This window comes from Lepisosteus oculatus, chromosome 21 (assembly GCF_040954835.1).
Source record: "Lepisosteus oculatus isolate fLepOcu1 chromosome 21, fLepOcu1.hap2, whole genome shotgun sequence".
In the NCBI taxonomy this organism is placed as follows: Eukaryota; Metazoa; Chordata; class Actinopteri; order Semionotiformes; family Lepisosteidae; genus Lepisosteus; species Lepisosteus oculatus.
The window spans coordinates 3,341,647-3,361,669 of NC_090716.1; the positions used below are offsets into that span (position 1 = coordinate 3,341,647).

A 20,023-nucleotide genomic window follows, 5' to 3' on the forward strand; every position below is an offset into this window, starting at 1 on the left:
CACAGGAAATGACTGCCTGGCCACAACAATAAGGCTATTGGCCCCCCAAAATGTGGAATGAGCCGAGAAGGTGCTCCGAGGGCAATGAGGGGGTGGGGGGTGAGAGGGGATGCACCCTAGAAACGTGTTGTGTTTCAGTGGCTCTGTTGCCTTATTTATTGGGGTGATGTAATTAATGGAATGCTGCAGGGGTCTGTACTAGGAGCACTGCTCTTTTTAATTCATGTAAACGATATACAGAAGATTTTGGTATCGTTGGTAAACGTGATGAGTTTGCAGATATTACCACATTCTGGGGCTTGTCAAATGCTTTAGAAGCAGCAAGAGAAATTCAAAAATATTTATATAGCCTTTTAGATTTAGATTTAAGTATAGACTTTACATACAGTAGGTTTAACCCTTTGGTCTCATGTTTCAGTTAACTTTCCAGTTAGTTAAAATACAGAATGATTTCTTTTGCTCATGTCTGCAAGTGCGTGTTCCTATATAAGAAACAAGAACATCAATCTTCATGTTATTGCCTGGTATTGCATGGGGAGACAAGTGCAACATCTCAGCATGTTGAGCTGGTACAAGGTACAAGTGTTCCACCGGAGCTTTCATCAGAACGTGAGGACAGAAATATCTCAGTGCGTCAGGGCCTCCCACATTGCTGCAGATAATTAAGCTCAAGAAGACCCTGCTGCAAATGATCAAAGATAATGAAGACATTTTTGTTTGTTTTCTTCCAGACAAAACTAGCATTATTAATTCACGTCAGTATACTGTGTGCTTGTGCCCTTGAACTTAATGTTTGCGGTTTTTGAAAACTTTTTTCAAAGGCTACCAAGTCAAACATGAACTCGGACCCTTCAAAAAGAAGCCCCCGTTTTTGCGTTTAAATATAGCAAAGAGAGAGACGTTCCCATCACAGTATGGATGTCTGGACTTGGACAGGAGTCACGGCATTCATCAGAGGCAGTCAAGCTGCCCTGCACTGCAGAGATATGGGAAAACCGCTCTCTGTGCAGAGCTAAGTGGTTCCCAGCACAACGTTCTGTCTGTCTCTTAGATCTCAGTTCTGAGACCTAAGTATTCCGGGCACTGGGAAAACAGGTCTTAGCTGAAACTGTGCAGACTTCTTGAAAATGTTGTTGGGATGTGCTGTATTTTTTTTATCAGACTACTTATGATTACCTTACCATGCCTTTATTTCCTGTCATCAAGCTAGGTCAAAAGCATTAATCATTTTAACCCTGGGAGTCTTCCGAGCGCAGTTATTTGTTCCCATGTGATTGATTCAAGGATCTGAGACGTGGGTTCCTGCCTGTCAACCTGGGGCTCCCAGTCTCAGCAGCTCTCCTTCCTGCCCACTGCCTCTGCAAAACCTGTCCTTTCTCCGAAAGTATTCATTTCCCTGCCGTTTACTTTTATTTGCTGCATCTGCTTCTCCCGCTTGTTGACGGGCCGGTCTGACGTGGCGTTGTGTTGTGTTGTGCTGCCTCTCTGCAGGGGACAAGTCCACCCCATGCTGGGGAGGTTCAGTGAACTACCCTCGCTCCTGGCCGATCAAGGACTGGGGCCCGGGGGTCTGGACGGAGTCCTCCTGGACGCGGGGTGCTCTTCGATGCAGTTCGACAGCCCGCAGAGGGGCTTCTCACTCAGCAAGGACGGGCCCCTGGACATGAGAATGGACGGGGACAGGTCAGTATCTGGTGCGGAGTCTCAGATGAGTAAAAACGGTCTCCCCATCCTGTCTGCTTTTCCCATTAATTAATAATAATAATAATTGCTGGACACTCCACTCAAAGCGCTTTACGGGTAATGGGGATCCCCTCCACCACCACCAATGTGCAGCCCCACCTGGATGATGCGACGGCAGCCATAGTGCGCCAGAACGCTCCCCACACACCAGCTCTCAGTGGGGAGGAGAGCAGAGTGATAAAGCCAGTTCAGAGATGGGGGTTATTAGGAGGCCATGACTGGTAAAGGCCAAGGGGGAAATTTGCCCAGGACGCTGGGGTTACACCCCTACTCTTTTCGAGAAACGCCCTGGGATTTTTAATGACCACAGAGAGTCAGGACCTCGGTTTTACGTCTCATCCGAAGGACGGGCAGAATGTAGCCTGTCATCCTAGAACCCGATCTCCCCTTCAACCAGCGTCTATCAACTAGCTAGTTAAAACAGGATCCACACCTCCAGAAGCTCAGTTGCAGGAATGAGAATATGAGAGAGCTGCCGAAGAAAAAGAGGACACAGTGGGCTGTCCTGCCCAGTGGAATGACAGTATCTTGCCGGTCTGAACCCCTTTTTCCAAGCCGTTTTCCCAGGGAGCTGGTGTCACTTGGGTGACTTGGTCTGGATGTCCCTGCGGGTCCCAGTTTAAACATGTGCCTCCCGAAATCATACTGTGTGTGTAATAGTGATATTATGGTTCTTCGAGAAAGTTAAAGAGCTGTGCAGTACAAGACACAAGATGAGCAAACAGAAAGTGACTGACAATATCTCTGGAAAAATGCCTTGCTGAAATCAAGAGAAAGACTGCACAGGCTTTAGTGAACAGATAGGTATTTACCGTAAGCAAGGTTTAAAAGTATCAGGCGTCTCTAGTGGATTTGGGCAATGACTTCCACAGATGTCTACAGCCTGGTCTTCAGCTCCTCAGCAGATCTTAGTTTAAGAGCTCAGACTATAGTCTAGCAGTAAGTCTGAAACTAGACTGTTCAATACCTTATACATGATCGGGAGAACCTTAAAGCCTACTCTAAATTTCACAGGGAGCCACTGCATCCTACAGAGGACAGGAGTTATGTGCCAATCTCTTCTTTTAGTTAGTACACAAGCTGCTGAACTTCTCACTCTACATACCTGCTTAGTTTTGCAATGTGAATTCACTTCCTTCTTCATTACCACGTTTGTCTTAGGGTTCTTGTTTCAATGCTGAGTATGAGGTTGCCTATAGGTCTGGGGAAAAGACAGAGACACACAAGGCTGGAAGAAACTAGTTTCTCCAAGCGAGGAGTCAGTTTCAGAATCGGAAACCCATTCCATTTGAGCAACCCCTGCTAACCTAAATTCTGTTTCCAGACGGGGTTGTTTCTTGTTACGAATGTGCTGTTTTTGTTTTGGGTTGTTTTTTTTTGCACACACGCACAGCAGATTCAAATTGTGGAGGGACGGGAAAATAAATCCTGGATGATATTAGAATATCCCAGAGTAGTATTTAAGAAACCGGGTTCCTGCACAACTCAGCTTCATGGAAGAAAAATAAGGGTCTGCATTATGAGCAGACACCATGGCGATGCCATTAACTAATGCACACTTCCTCTGGCACGCTTCCTCTAAAGTATGTTGTGGAAAGGGAATGCTTTTTGACAGCTACTATAAGATACTATATTACTTTTATTGAAGAGTTTCATCAAAGGGATATTTTAAGCCTCCCCACTAAGGCCTCTCAGATACAGAGGTGCTACGTCTTGCCTGCTATTCCAATTAGGCAGAAAGTAACCCCTTGTCCTAAACCTGATCTATCCTTTGACCAGACTCTTAGCTTTTAAGTCTGTAAAGCAGGTTCCTGGTATAAAAGACAAACAGGTTGCACTTGAGAAGTGTGTAGGAGTAACAAAGAATTGCCATTATTCAGAGTCTTCACCTGGGGTTTGGATGTCAGAGGAGGGGAGGCCACAGTTTGATTTAAAATATGACTAAACAGATTGAAAAATTAGAGAATGGCAGGCAGTTTAACAACATGGCAGGCTGATTTTCTCATCACTGGGAAGGCTGGACTTTTTTCTGCAGTCTTGACGCTTTTCCAGCTACGTGAGAATCTGGTACAAGGCTCAGGGATACAGAGGCTCCAGAGACATTTAATTTTGGTCCGTTTTTAAGATTTTAGGGCATGCTTTCCAATGTTCTTCTATTAATTATGCATCGGTTTTACCAAAGCACGAATATTCAAAAATTAAAAAAAAGTCTGCAGTACATATACATCATATTGATTATATCACGATCTACTAATAGAATATAATAAATAGTATAGTATGAATTTTATAGACTGCCCTCACTTTTTCCATCATTCAAGTGTTTCTAAAAGAAGGAAAAACTGTGTGCAAAAACTGCCTGCTAAGCTAATTTCCGCAAAAAATGTATATAGTTCTCACGGAAGCACAATGGACCTTGCGCAGTTAACTCCATAAAAACGAAATTGAAGTTGAAGCTAAGCACCCATCTAGCTAATAGACGTCCATGTGGTTTTAAAGCAGGACCAGGTGATTTGTCATGGCTTTCCTGCTAGTGCAAAACCATAGCAGAAGGTGGCTGATGACCCTAATGTATACCTGCTACAAGATCTTTATTAACCAATGGCACGGGCCAGCCGCAGGCTGAGAATGCCTGAACCACAGACCTCTCGGCTCTCCATTCAGGCTCTGACAACATAAGAAAAGGTTACAAACGAGTGAAAGGCATTCAGCCGAGCTTGCCCATTTGGTAGTTGGCAGCCTTTGCGATTTCCCATACGGCATTAATAAAGTATCTATCTAGCTATCGATTCAAGGCTCTCAACCAGCCAGTACTTGAAACAAGCCAGGGTATTGACTTAAACCCCGGGTAGCTTGTTCCAGTCTCCTGCAACCCTCTGGCTAGAGACGCACCCCCTGTTCTCAAGATTTAAATGTAATTCCACTCAGTTTTCTGCTCGTGTCCTCTGGTTCATTTTTCACAATTTATTCTAAAAAATAGTGATTCTATTTATTACCCTGCAACTCCCAGCTGGCAGTCCCACTGGAGCTCAGCAGGTGTGAGCCTGGTCAGTACCTGGATGGGAGACTCCTGGGAAAGCTGAGGCTGCTGCTGGAAGAGGTGTTAGTGGGGCCAGTAGGGGGCGCTCACCCTGCGGTCTGTGTGGGCCCTAATGCCCCGGTATAGTGACAGTATACTGTAAAAAGGTGCTGTCCTTCAGATGAGACAGAAAACGAGGTCCTGACTCTCTGTGGTCATTACAAATCCCAGGGCGTTTCTCCAAAAGAGTAGGGGTGTAACCCCGGAGTCCTGGCCAAAATTCCCCCTGGCCTTTACCGATCATGGCCTCTTAATAACCCCCATCTCTGAACTGGCTTCAATACTCTGTCCTCCTCCCCACTGAGAGCTGGTGTGTGTGAGAGGACTGGTGGGGCTGCACACTGGTGGTGGTGGGAGGGGATCCCCATTACCTGTAAAGCGCTCTGAGTGGAGTGTCCAGAAAAGCGCTATATAAGTGTAAGCAATTAAATTATTCTAAAGCAATCCATTTGGTTGGCTACCTTTCGGGGTTGAATACGTGTATCAAGTTCCTTTGTCATCCTGTTTGTTCACGACTAAGTAAAAAGGGTTAAAAACGGTCTTGAGCACCCACAGGATTGAGGTCTCCCTGCTTACTCCCTGAAACCCACAACTAAAAATGCTTGGGTATATAAATTTCAGACTACTCCAAATCATGGAAAGCAGGTAAATAACTAAACTGGCGGTGGAGCCTTCAACAGTTTGCAAGTGCTACAGTGCCCATTTTAAATCCAGCATGACCATATTGTTTAAAAGAAAATAAAGCATCCTGACAGATTCAATCCTGGTCCTATCTGAGCACGTCCATTCACATGACCGCCAGACCTATCGTGGAAACAGGCTTGAGACCGGGTCTTCCTGTACAGAGAAGAGCGCTGCTGAAGCCCACGTGCAGCAGGGGCTCCTGGGAATTTATTTGGCAAAGGCTTCTCTCTCGAAGGTCGCGAATCATCGTCACGCCAATCTAACTCTCACCCTCTGGGAGAAGGATGACAATTAGCCACAGATGTGTCTCTCCACCATCGTTGTCACTAAAACAACAAGAGGACACTTCTTCAGCCCCAGAGCTCGGAGGAGAGGGGTCTGAAAGCAAAACGAAGAGAAGAAACCGCCTCCGCCCCCCACAGACTCTAACCACTGCATTCCTCAGCATGCTAAAATCCGATTTGATGTCTGTTTTATCTCTTGTCTTCTTTCTGGTCTTGTTCTATTTGCGCCGATGTTTTTTTTTATTCCCAAAAATTGGATGGTTCCGTGTCTTTAAAATAGCTGCTGTTGCTACACGGATTTTACCACCACAGGATGGGAAAAAAAGGACTTTTTCATTGTTGCCATTTTTGGTTTTGTGAAGACTATTTTGGGAGTGCAGTAAAATAGAACTCCCCCTTACTGATTTTAAGCTCCGCCAGATACCTTATTGCGAGGATACTTATGTATTTATATATGATTTATATATATATACATTCACAGCTTGTTCGTTTGTGCATTCTTTTTTGCTTGTTTTCTATTTTAAGACCTCAAACACACAACTTGCAGGCATCAAGTTTTAGCTGTGTGCCTAAGCGCTGTGAAGCTTCATGCTTGTCAATGAAAAACTGATGTCAACAAACTAATTGGGTCCTTCTTTGTGCGTAGGTACCTTGACATGCCCACTGCTGCTGACGTAGTGAATGCTTTAGATCAACAGGCGCTTGCGTCCATCCTGTGTACATATGGGGAGGAGAAACATGCCAGGAAGATAGCTTCAGCGATCGTTGAGGCACGCAGCATCTACCCCATCACCAGAACACAGCAGCTTGCCAGCGTTGTTGCAGGTACCCTCATTAATTCCATACGGTGTCTCAGAGCAAAAAAAAAATATTAATCCCGTCTCTCCCACTGGGATCTATTTGTACAGGAAGTCAAGCAGCATCTAATCCTGCCTATCATCCGTAGATCTCAGCCCTTTGTTTTTCTTGGGTCTGCCTACTGATGAGGTTATTATTAATAAAAGGGGAGGGAGGAGATGGTCGGATTGTTTTTTGTAGTCGTACTTTTACCCTCCTTGCTCCCCTCCTTGTCTCCAGGTAGATCACCGAAATAAACGCTGTTGTAAACCACCCCCCCCCACACTCCCCACCTAACTGCCCCCTCCTCATGAGGGTGGATGTGGCGAGCCTGCGCACATTCCCTCAGGGAGCTGGGATAGGAGTGTTGGGGGACTGGTTAAGGAGCAGAAGTCCATGTCGATTCCGATCCCAATCAATCTCTTGCGCCCGTGCTGCTCAGAGCCCCAGATTCGATACCGCTCAATACCTTAGCTAGGGATAGGCAGGGAAGGGAATGTTGCTCCTTCTTCGTCTTTGTGATCATCAGATCCCTTAACGAAGGCGTCGGGGGAGCCGATTTGCTTCAGATGAATGATTTGTATGTGATTTGTATGAACCGCAACACAATAAAACCAGAAGTAATTCAAGCAGGGAGCTGCGTCAGCTGCAAAGGAACAAGTACAGGTCTATTCCCTGCTGAAAAGAGAAGGAAAGAAACACAATGTTTCGTCTGTGGAGCCTTCTTCGGGTGGGGCCTTGTCAGGTATTTCAGCAGATGGCGAGCCCTTTACTTATTTATTATAAGGACTGTTTTATATTAAGTGCACGTAGATACAAATATAATGTACAGTACAAGCAAGCTTATTTAGTCATTTAGCAGAACTGCTGAAACCCCTTGGCATTGATCACCGCTGGCCTGTCACTGGTCTTCCACTGTGGCACAGCACAGGGACAGCAGGAACGTCAGGGTCCGACTCGGAGAGGGTCTGGCTTCAGCACAAAGCTGCGAGAGCCAGAGGTAGAGGCGAGCAGTACCTGCAGTTGACTGGGTGTTAAGGAGAGTTTGTGAGGAGCTGCCCATAAGATGAGATCACTTTATTGGCCAGATACGATTTCTTGCATTAGGAATTTGTCTTTTCGCAGACCCTAGCTTGCTCCCCATGAGACACACAGACAGGGAGAGAAGCTGGGGGTCAGAGCGCAGGGTCAGCCATTTATACAGCGCCCCTGGTGCAGTTGGGGTGAAGGGCCTTGCTCAGGGGCCCAACGTAGTAGGATTCCTCTGCAGGCTGCCAGATACAAACCGGCAACCTTCCAGCCACAGGCGCAGATCCTGAGCCACAGAGCCTCCGCACCACATCACATCACTCAGTGTGCAGGGCAACTGAAGATATGCTTTTGGCTCATAACTCCTGATTTCACTTTCCATATAAATGTCTGGCTATTATATTATCTACAATATACCTATAGAAAAAGAATGAGAACAAAGATGTTTGGTTTATTGCAGCTTATTTATTGTTCACACATCATTCTTATTGTCTCCCTCCTTGGTGTTCTGCACATTCACTAAATGGAGTGCAGTCATTTTAGCTGTTTCTCTGCATGTTTATGGATTAGACAGGACGTGTGTTTCATCTGTGTGTGTTATTTGGCAGCTGTACTATGCTCGTTCTACAGCAGAATGTGAATCCTGCCCTTTGGTAATGGTGATTGATGCCTTGGCGATTTGTTTTGGAAATGATTTTGGTTTGCCTGGGCGGAGGGGAGTGTGCATGTTGGAGCCAAGGGTCCCTAATTTACCCCACTTTTCCGACGGGAAATTCAGTCTTTTGGCAGCTATCAATAAAGTATCCTCATCAATGTCAGGCCATTACAGAGTAAACAAAACAATGGCACGTTGAAACTGCGACTCGGCAGCAACAGACACTGGTCAAACGCACAGCAAAGTTTGGATGGGGCACTTATGACTCATAGCTTTTAATTGCTACTGCTTTCAACATTGAATAGCCTCTCCTGTCATTTTTCAAACCCCTAGAGTTCAGGATGCCTCACACTACACAAATTTGAGCTTTCTATTCTGAAAAGGTTGAAATGTACACATCAGTGCAGCTCTACGTGTGTCATTAGAACTTTGGGATATGACATTTCGGAGCTATAGGAGGCTTTGAGGAAGATAGTAGTCAGACACGGTGTGTTGTTGTTGTCTGCATTGCATTTTCCATTTATTTCCTGTCTGTGTAGTTATGACCACTGTCTATCCCAGAATCCTTCACGATCCTTGGTTAGTTGCCAGTTCTAAGCATCTTCTGTTTCTTTAAAATGATGTGTTTTTTTAATGATAAATGGGTTGACCTCAGTTTGAGAGTACCAAGGAAAGGACAAAAAATCATTTTGGGGGGGAAAATCTTTAGTGTTTACAAGCTAACAGTGTGTCAGGATTTCTGGCATTCACAACAAAAGGGAAAGTCATAGTCTTTTCAACAAATTTATAAACATGTCATGGGGACTCTGCTGATTTCTCTCTTACCACACAATACAGTAGTTTATCCCAAAAGGTGACACTGCAAAACTTCACTGTCCCTGGGATATACTCATTAAATTTTTATTTGTATTTTTGCCACCCTTTTCCAGAAATTAGAATTACAAACCCCTAATGTTATCAAATGAAACAAAATCAACTTTTAAATTATTATCCTGAACGTTTTGTGTTACCTTCAATTGTCTTCCACCTTTATCTTATTAGGAAAAAAAAACTGGTGGTAACTTTTCATGCCTGTACATTTCTGAATGATGGTTTTGCTACACCGGTTTCTCATTTAAAACCAGCAGCTCAGCCAAGGCTAAGGCTAAAAAAATTGTCTAAAAAAATAAATAGGAAATGAAATATTAGGAAATATTAAATAGGAAATATTAAAAGAATAAACAATGAAATCTTTTGGACTGGACTCAAAATGTCCTGGATGTCCAATATGTGTCTGCATACACTTACGTAAAGTAGTTTGTATTAGAACTGGTTCAGCACTTGTATAAATTGGTTCTCAGGTTATTCCTCTGGTACAGTAAGAAATAAAAGGGAACAGGCTTATTCCAAAAAATAATTGTTAAAACAACACTCATTTTCTTTAGGATCCCAAGAGGCTAACAGGGACTACATGAGAGAACTCTATGCCTCTTCTAATTTATTTAACTCTGAAAGATTTGTGTGGGACAGCTTACAAATACAGACCCAGGGTCTGGTAGTAAAAGTGGAACTATGTAAAAGTGTGCAGTTCATCCTGGAAAATTAGTCCGGTGCTTTATGTAAATTGCATCATAAGAAACTTAAACTGCTGCATACAGTATGGTGCAACTTACTCCTTTCAGGCAAACAAAGTAAAATACAGTAGAAATTCTAACACTGTGATGATCATTGATTTTAAATATACTTCAGATTACATTAGAAAATTACAAGAGGAAAACGTACTGAGGAAGTCATAGTTCATTATGAATGCTGCTTGTTGGGAGAGGATTACAGACAGCAGCACAATAATGCTTTCCGATCACTGTTGCTGCTCTCATTTATGTCATAGTAAATCCATTACCCCACAGAACTGCAGAAATGAAATACAAATAATATTGCAGAAAATGAAGCAATATCCTAGTACAATAAAAACCCATTATCCAATTATACTTACAGCATGCATACAATACCATAGTGTGCATATAGCAAAGTCAACAGTAATTTAGAGCGTCTTAATCTCTGTCTTGTAGAGCCATCAGTCAAAAAGATCCACATGTGACATTTTAATGTACACTTCAGACAGAGCTCTCCAGGTTAAAAAGGAATGGTATCATCAGAACGTTATCATTTGGTGCCTCCTTCTGGAAATAAGGTATTTTTAATCCTTCTTTACTTGTCTGTCATTCTTCAGAACTGCGAGGGCATGAATGCAAGGTTCTAATTCACAGAAGTACCCAGAGAATTCCCCCCTGGTGTGTAATATCTAAGCAAATAAGGAAAAAGGAAAAACCACCCCGTCCGGGAGACAGGGAGACTGCTGAGTTACTGCATTGTTTCAGGTTCTAAGTAAGAACTTGAGACTGTTCGTAATTAGGCCTTGACATATCAGAAATATTAATTTTTCCTATTCCAAAATGCAAACACTGTTGCTCTTGATTCTGAATATATGATGTTTCTTTTTAAATATTATCCAGGATGTCCAAGTGCCCAAGAACTTCTTGCGGGTTCAATCACACAATTCAGTTTCACTGCATACATTTGTACAGTAGCCCTGCGTGTGGTAAACAGTAACAGCATTTCTCCTTGCGTGTCCATTGGTACTGAGATATAGTGCAAGCCAGCTGTGGGTAATAGGATATTTTGGAATGTTTTTGGAACACTTTGAAGGGTTCTGTCTGATCATTGCTAAAGGGTGAGTTTGGGAGAAGGTGGCTCTAGTGAAATAAAAGTGAAATTGAGAAAGGTCTTGTGAGATAAAGGCTTTTCAGCACAAAAGACAGGCTCTTCTCCTGGGATAACAGCTGTGACAGATGCACATGTTGGATAATATTGTATTACGTACTCTGTCATAATTTTGTGCAAGTCCACCCTGTGTTACCTGCCCACTTCACCAACTCTTTCCTTCGTCAGTTCTGTGTCTTACTATTTACACATACATCTTGTACTGAGATGCTCCTCTTCCTGGAACAGTGAAGGCAAGAGAGTGGGTTTTGTTGTCTTGGGGCCTATTCATCAACCAGGCCTCAAATTGTTGCTATTGACGACAATTACCCTACTCTGTTGCAGCAAAAACCATGTGGTCCCAAAGGACCTGTCTGCTGCCTCTTTTCATCCCCGGCTGTAAGTAATGATTTCTCTTCATTGTGTGGATGAAACATTCTGTGGATTGCACAAATGAAGATTAAGCCTTCAGCGCACACCAAAAAAGAAAATAAAACAATATCCGCAACAGGAGCAACTTTTTGTTCCAAAGGCCTAAGGTGGTTTATACTTCAGTCTGCTTTTGCCAATATCTTTAATACACATAAAGGGAATAAAAATGAGAAGTGAGGCCTGGAAATAAAAGTTTGAAATGAATTAATACCCCTTTATAAATAGCAGAAAACATCTATCCGCTTGCATCCAATTCCGGTTTTGAAAACCTGGACTCCCTTTAAAAAACATTTGAAGATTTCCTGGCCCCTTAATGTGCATCAGACATTTGTACTGCGTCAGTGACTCTCTCTTTTTGCTGTCTGTTCCACCTTTAAGTTCTCACAAGAGAATGAAAATTAGCTTCGCAGTCTGTAGGAGTTATACCGTGTATGCAATATAGTATCTGTATGTAGGCATGCACATTTGTTTGTACATCTGTACAGTACAGTATGTACTGTATCTGTATGTGTGCAGACATGTATGTACTGTATCCTATTGTGTGCACACATGTATGTACTGTGTATAACGTATCTGTATGTGTGCACACATGTATGTACGAGCATCACTTCTAAAGCTGAGAAAACTACAGTATTTGTAACACCCAGCCAGGAATATCCCCCTGTCTTGTCCAATAAATCATTTGAGGCAAAATTGGAAACGATGCAAGCTTCCTATAGCAGTACCAGTAGCAACCTCATTATTTAATTTACCCGTTATTTAAGGGTAAATTAAGCAAGGCTCAGAGTCTCCGATTCTTTTGTTTTTTGTAAGGGAGAAGGCAATTAATTGAAATCCCCGGAAATTAGAAATACGGTAAAAAGCTTGAGTTGTGCGGCAGGATATACTGTAGTTTCGTCTCCCCTGACGTCCGGACAGAGGCATCATTAAGAGCTTCCTCTGCAGCAATCCTGTTAGTGTTTACGGTCGCGTTTACTGATTCCTTCCTACGGCTGGCAGGATAGGGGGGACCCCTCACTGTCACCCACCTTTTGGGGGGGGGGAGGGGCCCCACGCTTGTGCCTGCTGCGGCGCGAAACGAGACCCCCCCTGCAGTTTACGGGTGCGGGCCGTGCCGGCACAGTCGGGGGGGGGGTGGCCCCACTTGGACACCCTCCTTGGAGGCAATGCAGGGCAGTCAGCCAAGGAACGGGATTGCGGTCAGTAAACGGCCAAGTACTGTTTCAACCGGGAGGCAGACATCCCCTTAATGACTTGTAAGTGAAAGCTGAGTAACTTTCGAGGACATTTATCGTAATGTCTCTTATATGTTTAACATAAATGGGGCTCTAGAGAGCAACGCAGAGATAAATCGGGCCTGTGGTACTGAAATGGAAAGAGTGTCCACTCTTCACTCTTCAGTAATGCACTCCATCTAAAAATAAAACCACGCCATGAGGAGAACTCCTGCCAGAGCACTGTGTAAGATGTTGTGCTGAGAATGGTTCTGCTGCCTTTTGCTCCAGCCTGACTTGGTTGGTTCTTTGAGAAGTAAGAAATGGATGTTTCTGTGCTGTCGAACGACAGTTACTGGGCCGATCCAGGGATGTCCTGTGCTGTTGCATTGATTTCAATGTGTCAGATATCAACGTACTTTGGGAGACATGAAAGTCATCGCTGCACACCGGTAATCAATCAGTTCGGGTCATGCTGGGATCATGGAACATCTCTAATCTCTCTTTAATTTATCTCCTGTGTGCCTGCAGTGTGGTAAGCACATTCTGCCTTCCACACCAACTCAAGAGTCATCAGATGCACAGAAGTGCCAGGTCTGTTTCTTTTCCGTGGCGAAATGCCAGCGAAGTGGTGTATTTTCAGAAGTCTGTATTTTCACAAATGATTTTCCTAAATTAAGAGAGAAATGTGAGTTTACGTCATACATACACTTTCAGGCCCACAAGTTTGAATGCTTAGCTGTAAATCATACACTAACAAAGCAGCAGAGTTTTTTTTTTAGCTTGATATATAGAATTCATTGATTCAGTAAGTAAAGGACCAATACTACTAGGACTTTCAAATATGAAATTATGAAATGCCTAATACCACTGAGCTATTCCAACAGCTGCTTTTGATTCCTTGGCAACATATCACTATAACATACCTTTCAAGTTCATCCCACAAGAATAGTGACCAGTGATTAGGAAAAAAGTATGGTTTAAGAAGACCCACTCTTTCTCCTGGCCCATCATATGGAAGTCAGACATTAGACATTTATATCAGTGATTTATAGCATCCAACTTTTGTGTTTTATTAATTTCAAACAGGTGGTTCTAAGTTCAAGACTATGAGGGGACCAGATTTAAGTGTTAAAAATCCTCAAAGGCATTGACAAAGTTAACACCGAATCCTCAGAATTAACAGTGAAAGAGGCATGTCTTTACACAAAGGATGGTGGGAGTTTGGAACAAGCCCTGAATACCCTGCTTACTTTCAAGAAATGTCGGGCTCCTTGGATCAAGTATCTGCTGGCAAACAGGTGGATGGAGTCCTCTCATTTGTAAACCTTTTTGTCTAGTTCAGAGAATTTCAAAATTCCTTACGCTGTGTCACTAAGAAACTCAATTTGACACACAGACATTGTAGTAATGACTGTTAAACTGAGAACATATACTGTACAGTTTCAGTGAAACAGGTCAGGAAGGATCATTCACATCGTTGCGTGGCCTGGACATTTAAAATCGAATGAAAGGGCACGTGGTTAATGTTGAATATGTATTCAGAAGGATGGTTCCATTTCTTATTGATTCAATGACTCACACAGACTCGGCGAGTGCTCCAGAAGATTAGAATTGCACTCTGGCGCACGGACAATGAAATTCAGGCTGAATTCTGCATGAAGATTGGGAGGTGCTGAAATTTCAAGAGAAGCTGTCTTGTGCTGCGTGGACTGTTGTGGACGAGACCGGAGAAAGTCTTTTCATCAGATGAAGCAGTGCTCTCTGCACAGATCTGAACATGATTAAATAACATGCTCTTCGCAGGACACAAAGCTACTTTAAGAGACTAAGAAGGGCTGCTTTGCTGTAACAATCAGAAAGATACTAACACTTTAGTGGAAGATATGAAACAACAGTGGTACACTACTCTGAGACGTGTGTACTACCAATATATTGTTTGACGGACTGAATTTTTGAGCAAGTGGGTTTGGAATGCTCTTTGATTGCATACAATAATACCACTGAAGGATCTATTTTAAAATGATTTGTGTTCGTGGGACTGACTTTATCTGGCTTAGATGACCCATGACAAAGTAGAGTGTTCAGCACAAAGCTGTGACACATCACTTTACTACAAAATAGAAATATATATATACACACACACCCCTATTCTAATGTCTTAGTCAGCACAGGGCTTTGTTCTGTAGGACTTCTTTGTGACCACAGACTGGTAAATCTGAGTTGGAGTTGTGGAGGAGTAAAGTCGAATATCTTGAAGCATGCTCACTCGACCACTCGAGATCAGCACTGCTTTTTGCTGAGCCTTTGTTTGGCAGAAGCCTGTGATGGACAGAGCTGTGGGTAATTTTCCATCGGCTTCGCTGGCAGTTTTGTACTTTCAAGAAACTAAAACAGATTTAAATAAACAAGCATGAATCCTGCACTGCTACGACATACAGTAAATAGTTAATTGCGTTTAGATTATACTTTTCATCCCAAAGGACTTTACCTATAAGAGGGGGATCACTTCATCCGCCTGGGTGACGCAGAGCAGTAGTTGGGTGCCTGCAGCCCCACTGCACAGCAGACTGGACAGAGGACTGAGATATTACTTCCCCAGCTGAATTAAGGTGGAGCATTAAGGAGAGCAGATTGTACAAAGCCAGAGCAGAACGAAGCCAATTCACCGTAGTTGCTGTAACAACCTTCTCTTACGGTCAGTCCCCCATACAGGGGCACTGGTGTGGGAATTCTGGACCAAAGAAAACCACACCGGTTATTGGTCCATTATCACCACTTACAAGAGCAACCTGGGGTCACCCATCCCAGGACTGACCAGGATTTTTAATGACGGCAGAGAGTCAGGACCTCGGTTTTACGTCTCATCCGAAGGAAGGCGCCTTTTTACAGTACAGTGTCCCCGTCACTATACTGGGGCATTAGGACCCACACCGACCGCAGGGTGAGCGCCCCCTGCTGGTCCCACCAACACCTCTTCCAGCAGCAACCTTAGTTTTTCCCAGGAGGTCTCCCATCCAGGTACTGATCTTATCTTCTGCATCTCCAGGTGCCTTCCCTGCTGCCGCCCTCTACGCCAGGAAGGACCTGCTGCAGCGGCCTGCCCACGTCGCCACCAAGACCTTCCAGGCCCTGCGCATCTTCGTGAACGACGAGCTCCACGAGCTGCACGCCGGCCTGCAGGCGGCCCGCGCCTTCCTGCGGCCGGGGGGCCGCCTGGCGGTCCTCACCTTCCACTCCCTGGAGGACCGCCTCGCCAAGCGCTTCCTGCGCGGAGAGGACGTGGCCGGGCCCCGGAGTCGCAGCGTCCGCCAGAAGATCCGGCAGGGGGGCAGGGAGGCCGGGGAGGAGGAGGAGGAGGAGGAGGAAGAAGAGGAGCCCACCAGGGCGGGCGGCTGGTCTCAGCTGCAGAAGAAGGTGATGACTCCCCGGCCTCAAGACGTGGAGGAGAACCCACGCGGGCGTTCGGCCAAACTCAGAGCAGCCCAGAAACTGTGAGCCCAGGGCCAGACACGGCTCTGACGAACCAAGCGGTCAAGAGGCAGGCTGGGAATGGGACAACTGCGGTCAAGCAGTCAGCTTGGGTGGCGGCAGTAGCGTTTAGCACACATGGCCACATCCCTATGGCCTGCACACTCACTGAGTTGGGTCTTAAATGTCAGACTCTAGATCCGTTAGCTGCTAGTGAGCCAGTACTGCGCCTGCTTAGAGCATCACAAGCACACAGTCAATCAAACAATAAAAGATCAAGAGCAGATATGTTTCCCTTGTGTCTAGAGTGGTTTCAAGGGACAGAGGGCGATGATACAAAAATGTTTGTTTCCGTCATCAGATCTGGTCTTTTAATTGTCCAGTTTGATTCTCAAACTTCTCTGTGTGCGTCTGAATCATGGATCTGTGGGTAAAGAGTGGGAGAGATGCTGCAATGGTTAACACTTTCTTCCTGCTACACTTGGTTTAATACTGTATATGTATTCTTTTTTTTTCAGTAGTAAGTCTGTAAAACTTTGTGGCCTGCTGAATCATTTAAGACCTGTTCCCCTCTTAGCATATAAAATTTATTCTATCAGTGCTGCAATGGTTTAGTGCACCACTAAACATCCGCTGTGACTTAGATACCCTGAAGATGTCGCAAGTCAAGGGGTGATTCACGTGCAAACAGTATAGAAATTAAGCTTTTGAATTTGTCCGAGATAGGGGGACAGATTTTTAAATCTAATTCCCTCATCATCATGCCTGTCATTTTCTGACTTCATTAATCACCACGATTGATATAAAACGTTCTTATGTAACAAGCACGCTTCCTCAGTGAACGGGAAAGCACCACAGCAGTAACCAAAAAGTGGCTTTTATAATCAGAGACCCAGTCGCTGCAAACGGATGGTGTTGGATTTGGACAAAACATTTGTTTCTAATTACCAAACCTGCAGGACTGCTATGTAGTGCTGTGCACCATGATTGAAATAGTTTTGCTCAGTTCGGCTTATTTTATTTTTCCTTTCTCTCAGCAACTCATAAAGGTAATGGCGGTTCTCAAACCCTTGAAAGGCTTCAAAGAAACACAAAGGGAAAGCCCTTCCAAACATCCCAGGAATGAACTGATGTGCAGTGGGTGAAAAACCCGTACAGGAGCTGAGACTGGACAGCACACAGGGTGCTGAATTTCTTTGTGGTCCTGCGTATGCACCAGAAATCTTATGTTGTCTGGATTTGTCATTTCGGAGACAAACTTCACAAAGCCCATCTCGCTAACTCAGGCGAAGTCCTGGAAGAATCCCCTGTCTGAATCATACTCGAGAGTTTCTGAAGGAACGTGAGATCTGTCCAGGTGAATCGGTGCACCAGTGTGAAATGAATCTAAAAATCAGTCTAAAATTAATGAGCAGAGCACCTGAGTGAAGCTGCTGCCCAGTAATGCACCTTTCACACACCCTCATATAATCTTAAAAGCATGCCTGGCACCAGAAGAAGCATTCCTGTTCCAAACTGCTCTGTTTTGTTTCGACATGTCAGAGTGGTGCTGTAGTGAACAGTGCACCTGCTCTCGAGTTCTGCCGTGCCAACTGGGTCATTTAAAGTTTTTCTAATCATTGCACCAGCTTCATTAATTGGATGAATCTGATGCTGACAGAGATGAGCTTGTTATAAGATCATTCGCACCATGATATTATAGCATTCTCGGGTTTGGAAAGGCTTTTTATAAATAAAAGTCATCATCATCATCATCGTCATTATTATTATTATTTGGTGGCTTACTGATCTCCATTTGTTAAGCTGCTTTGAACATCACCTTTAAACACAAAGACTGCTTCCAGGGAAAACCTAAGTTTGTACAACTAATCACAGGCCATGAGAATCTTCCATACAAGTGATAATGCCAAACAACAGTTCTGGTGACTGCTAATACCAAACAAAAATGATTATAAGCAGAACAGCCTAAGAATTTATTTTTCTAAGCCAGCGTCTCCATGGATTTAGCTCAAATGGAGTTTTCTTTTAAGGAAAGACAAACATGTGCATCAAAACCTCAATGCATGCAAAAGTGCGAGGATTAAAGCATTACTGTTATTAAAGTCAACTGTTAGATGGGTTTTAAGGAAGTTTGCAAACTATCGCTTTGCTTAAGTCTCACATTTCCTCTGCTGTTCAGCGAGGTGGCATCGTATTTCAGATTGAGTTTCTCATTCTCAAAAAACACCCCGTTGTAAAATTGCAGACTCCCAGTCGTGATGAAACTGCATTCTGTATTTTATCCTCATGGTTCACCAGGTGAAGCAGAAATGTACCTGAATCCTTCATGCTCTGTGCTTTACTGGTTTTCATTTTTTTGTGTGTTTTTCACAGTACCAGTGTTCATCATATATTTCCATTGTTATGCAACCTTGTGCAAAAAGACATTTATCGTATACGCAGATAAACAGAGGGGAGTGTTTGTGTTCCAGTTTTACATAAAGCAATTAGTTGTAAGCAGTAAATCATGCAGTCGTTTCTAAGTAGCAAATGGTGCATTAATAATACAGGCAAACAGAAATGTTTGAACCACCAGGACAAATAAACAGCAACAATAATGCTCTGTGAGGATTTGTCAACAACAACAACAGCGGAATCAACAGAAACAACACCAAACCAATAAAGCAAAAAATGTATACAGTATACACTGGAAGCTGCTGTACTGTTCAAATGAACAGTGCAACCAGTAACGTGTGTTGCATTTTTAGTGTTCCTCAGTATATTTACTGTGTAGAACTATCTGAGTAGGATGTGCTAGGACATTATAGGAGCAGAGCAGGAAAGCAGTGTGCTTTTGGTGGCCAGACACATTACGTGTTGGTAAAATATATGAGCTCATCACGATTCTGAGGCTTGGAATCTGAATTGACAGGCAAAGAAGGGGTGATGTGTTACAGACACAGAAGAAGTGTGAAACCCAAGAGGAAGAAATTGAAGATATGTTACGTTCTTATGTTCATAATGTAGAGTCAGGTGGAGCCTTCGGTCTTGACAGGGGAAGGTTAGCCAGAACTACACGCCCTTTTGAACAGGATCTCTCATGAAGGAGTCTTCCCAAGGAGGAGTGCAGTTACAAGCTCTTCGCTCCGTCAATAATTAACCAGCAGCTTGTATTTATGGTTTGTAATTTTAACCAAGAAGGATTTCAGCCTATTCTTTGGGAATGCTGCCGCCAGCCGGCTGTCAGACAAGATGTTAAACTTCAACTGGCTGACTGGCGCTCCACGTGAATTTCAAATAAACAAATTTGTTAAATAAGACATATCCAAGGGATGCATTCAGATCACTCTCGATCTAAATGAGAGTACATTTTTGTTGTAAATGAAGCTTCTGTTTCCCCCTCCCTGATCTCTCTTAGTTTTCCCTTCAGACCTGCGGGGTTTATGACTTGTGATAGGAATCAGAATTATATGTAGACAATAAATTATTAAAAGCTACAAATTCAATTTAATATGACGTGCTTAATTGTCTCTCAACAATTATTAGTGCAAGTATTTAAGGATTAAAAGAAAAGAGTGCAAAGTCTATTGATGTGTTTTGTTTTAATTGCCAAATATTCTTCCAGTTTGGAATTGTCAACTGTTAATTGAGACAGCCTTTGACCTTTGCCCACAGGGTATGGAGCTTTCTTCTGGAGTTTGCACTGTCAAGCCACTTGCCCATTGTACACACTGCAAGGTCCTAGGTGCCTTCCGGGAGAGTTCAAATTGATTGGCAGAGCGTCTTACGCAACATTGCGATCTCACAGGGACACATGTGATCAGCGCTGCACAGAAATACTTCTCCTGACCAAACCAAGTCTTGTGGAGCCACTTGCAGA

The 20,023-nt window shown here is 43.7% G+C and overlaps 1 protein-coding gene across 1 annotated transcript in view; it reads left to right on the forward strand.

The window, feature by feature from the left end:
* mettl15 (methyltransferase 15, mitochondrial 12S rRNA N4-cytidine) overlaps positions 1–19,730 on the forward strand; it is a 103,918-nt gene extending 84,188 nt beyond the window's left edge. The window contains exons 4-6 of the mRNA XM_069181528.1: positions 1,492–1,683; positions 6,434–6,612; positions 15,743–19,730. Of these exons, the coding sequence (XP_069037629.1) occupies positions 1,492–1,683; positions 6,434–6,612; positions 15,743–16,191 (820 nt within the window). The 3' untranslated portion in view covers positions 16,192–19,730. The remainder of the gene's footprint in view (positions 1–1,491; positions 1,684–6,433; positions 6,613–15,742) is intronic.
* Positions 19,731–20,023: the final 293 nt, after the last annotated feature.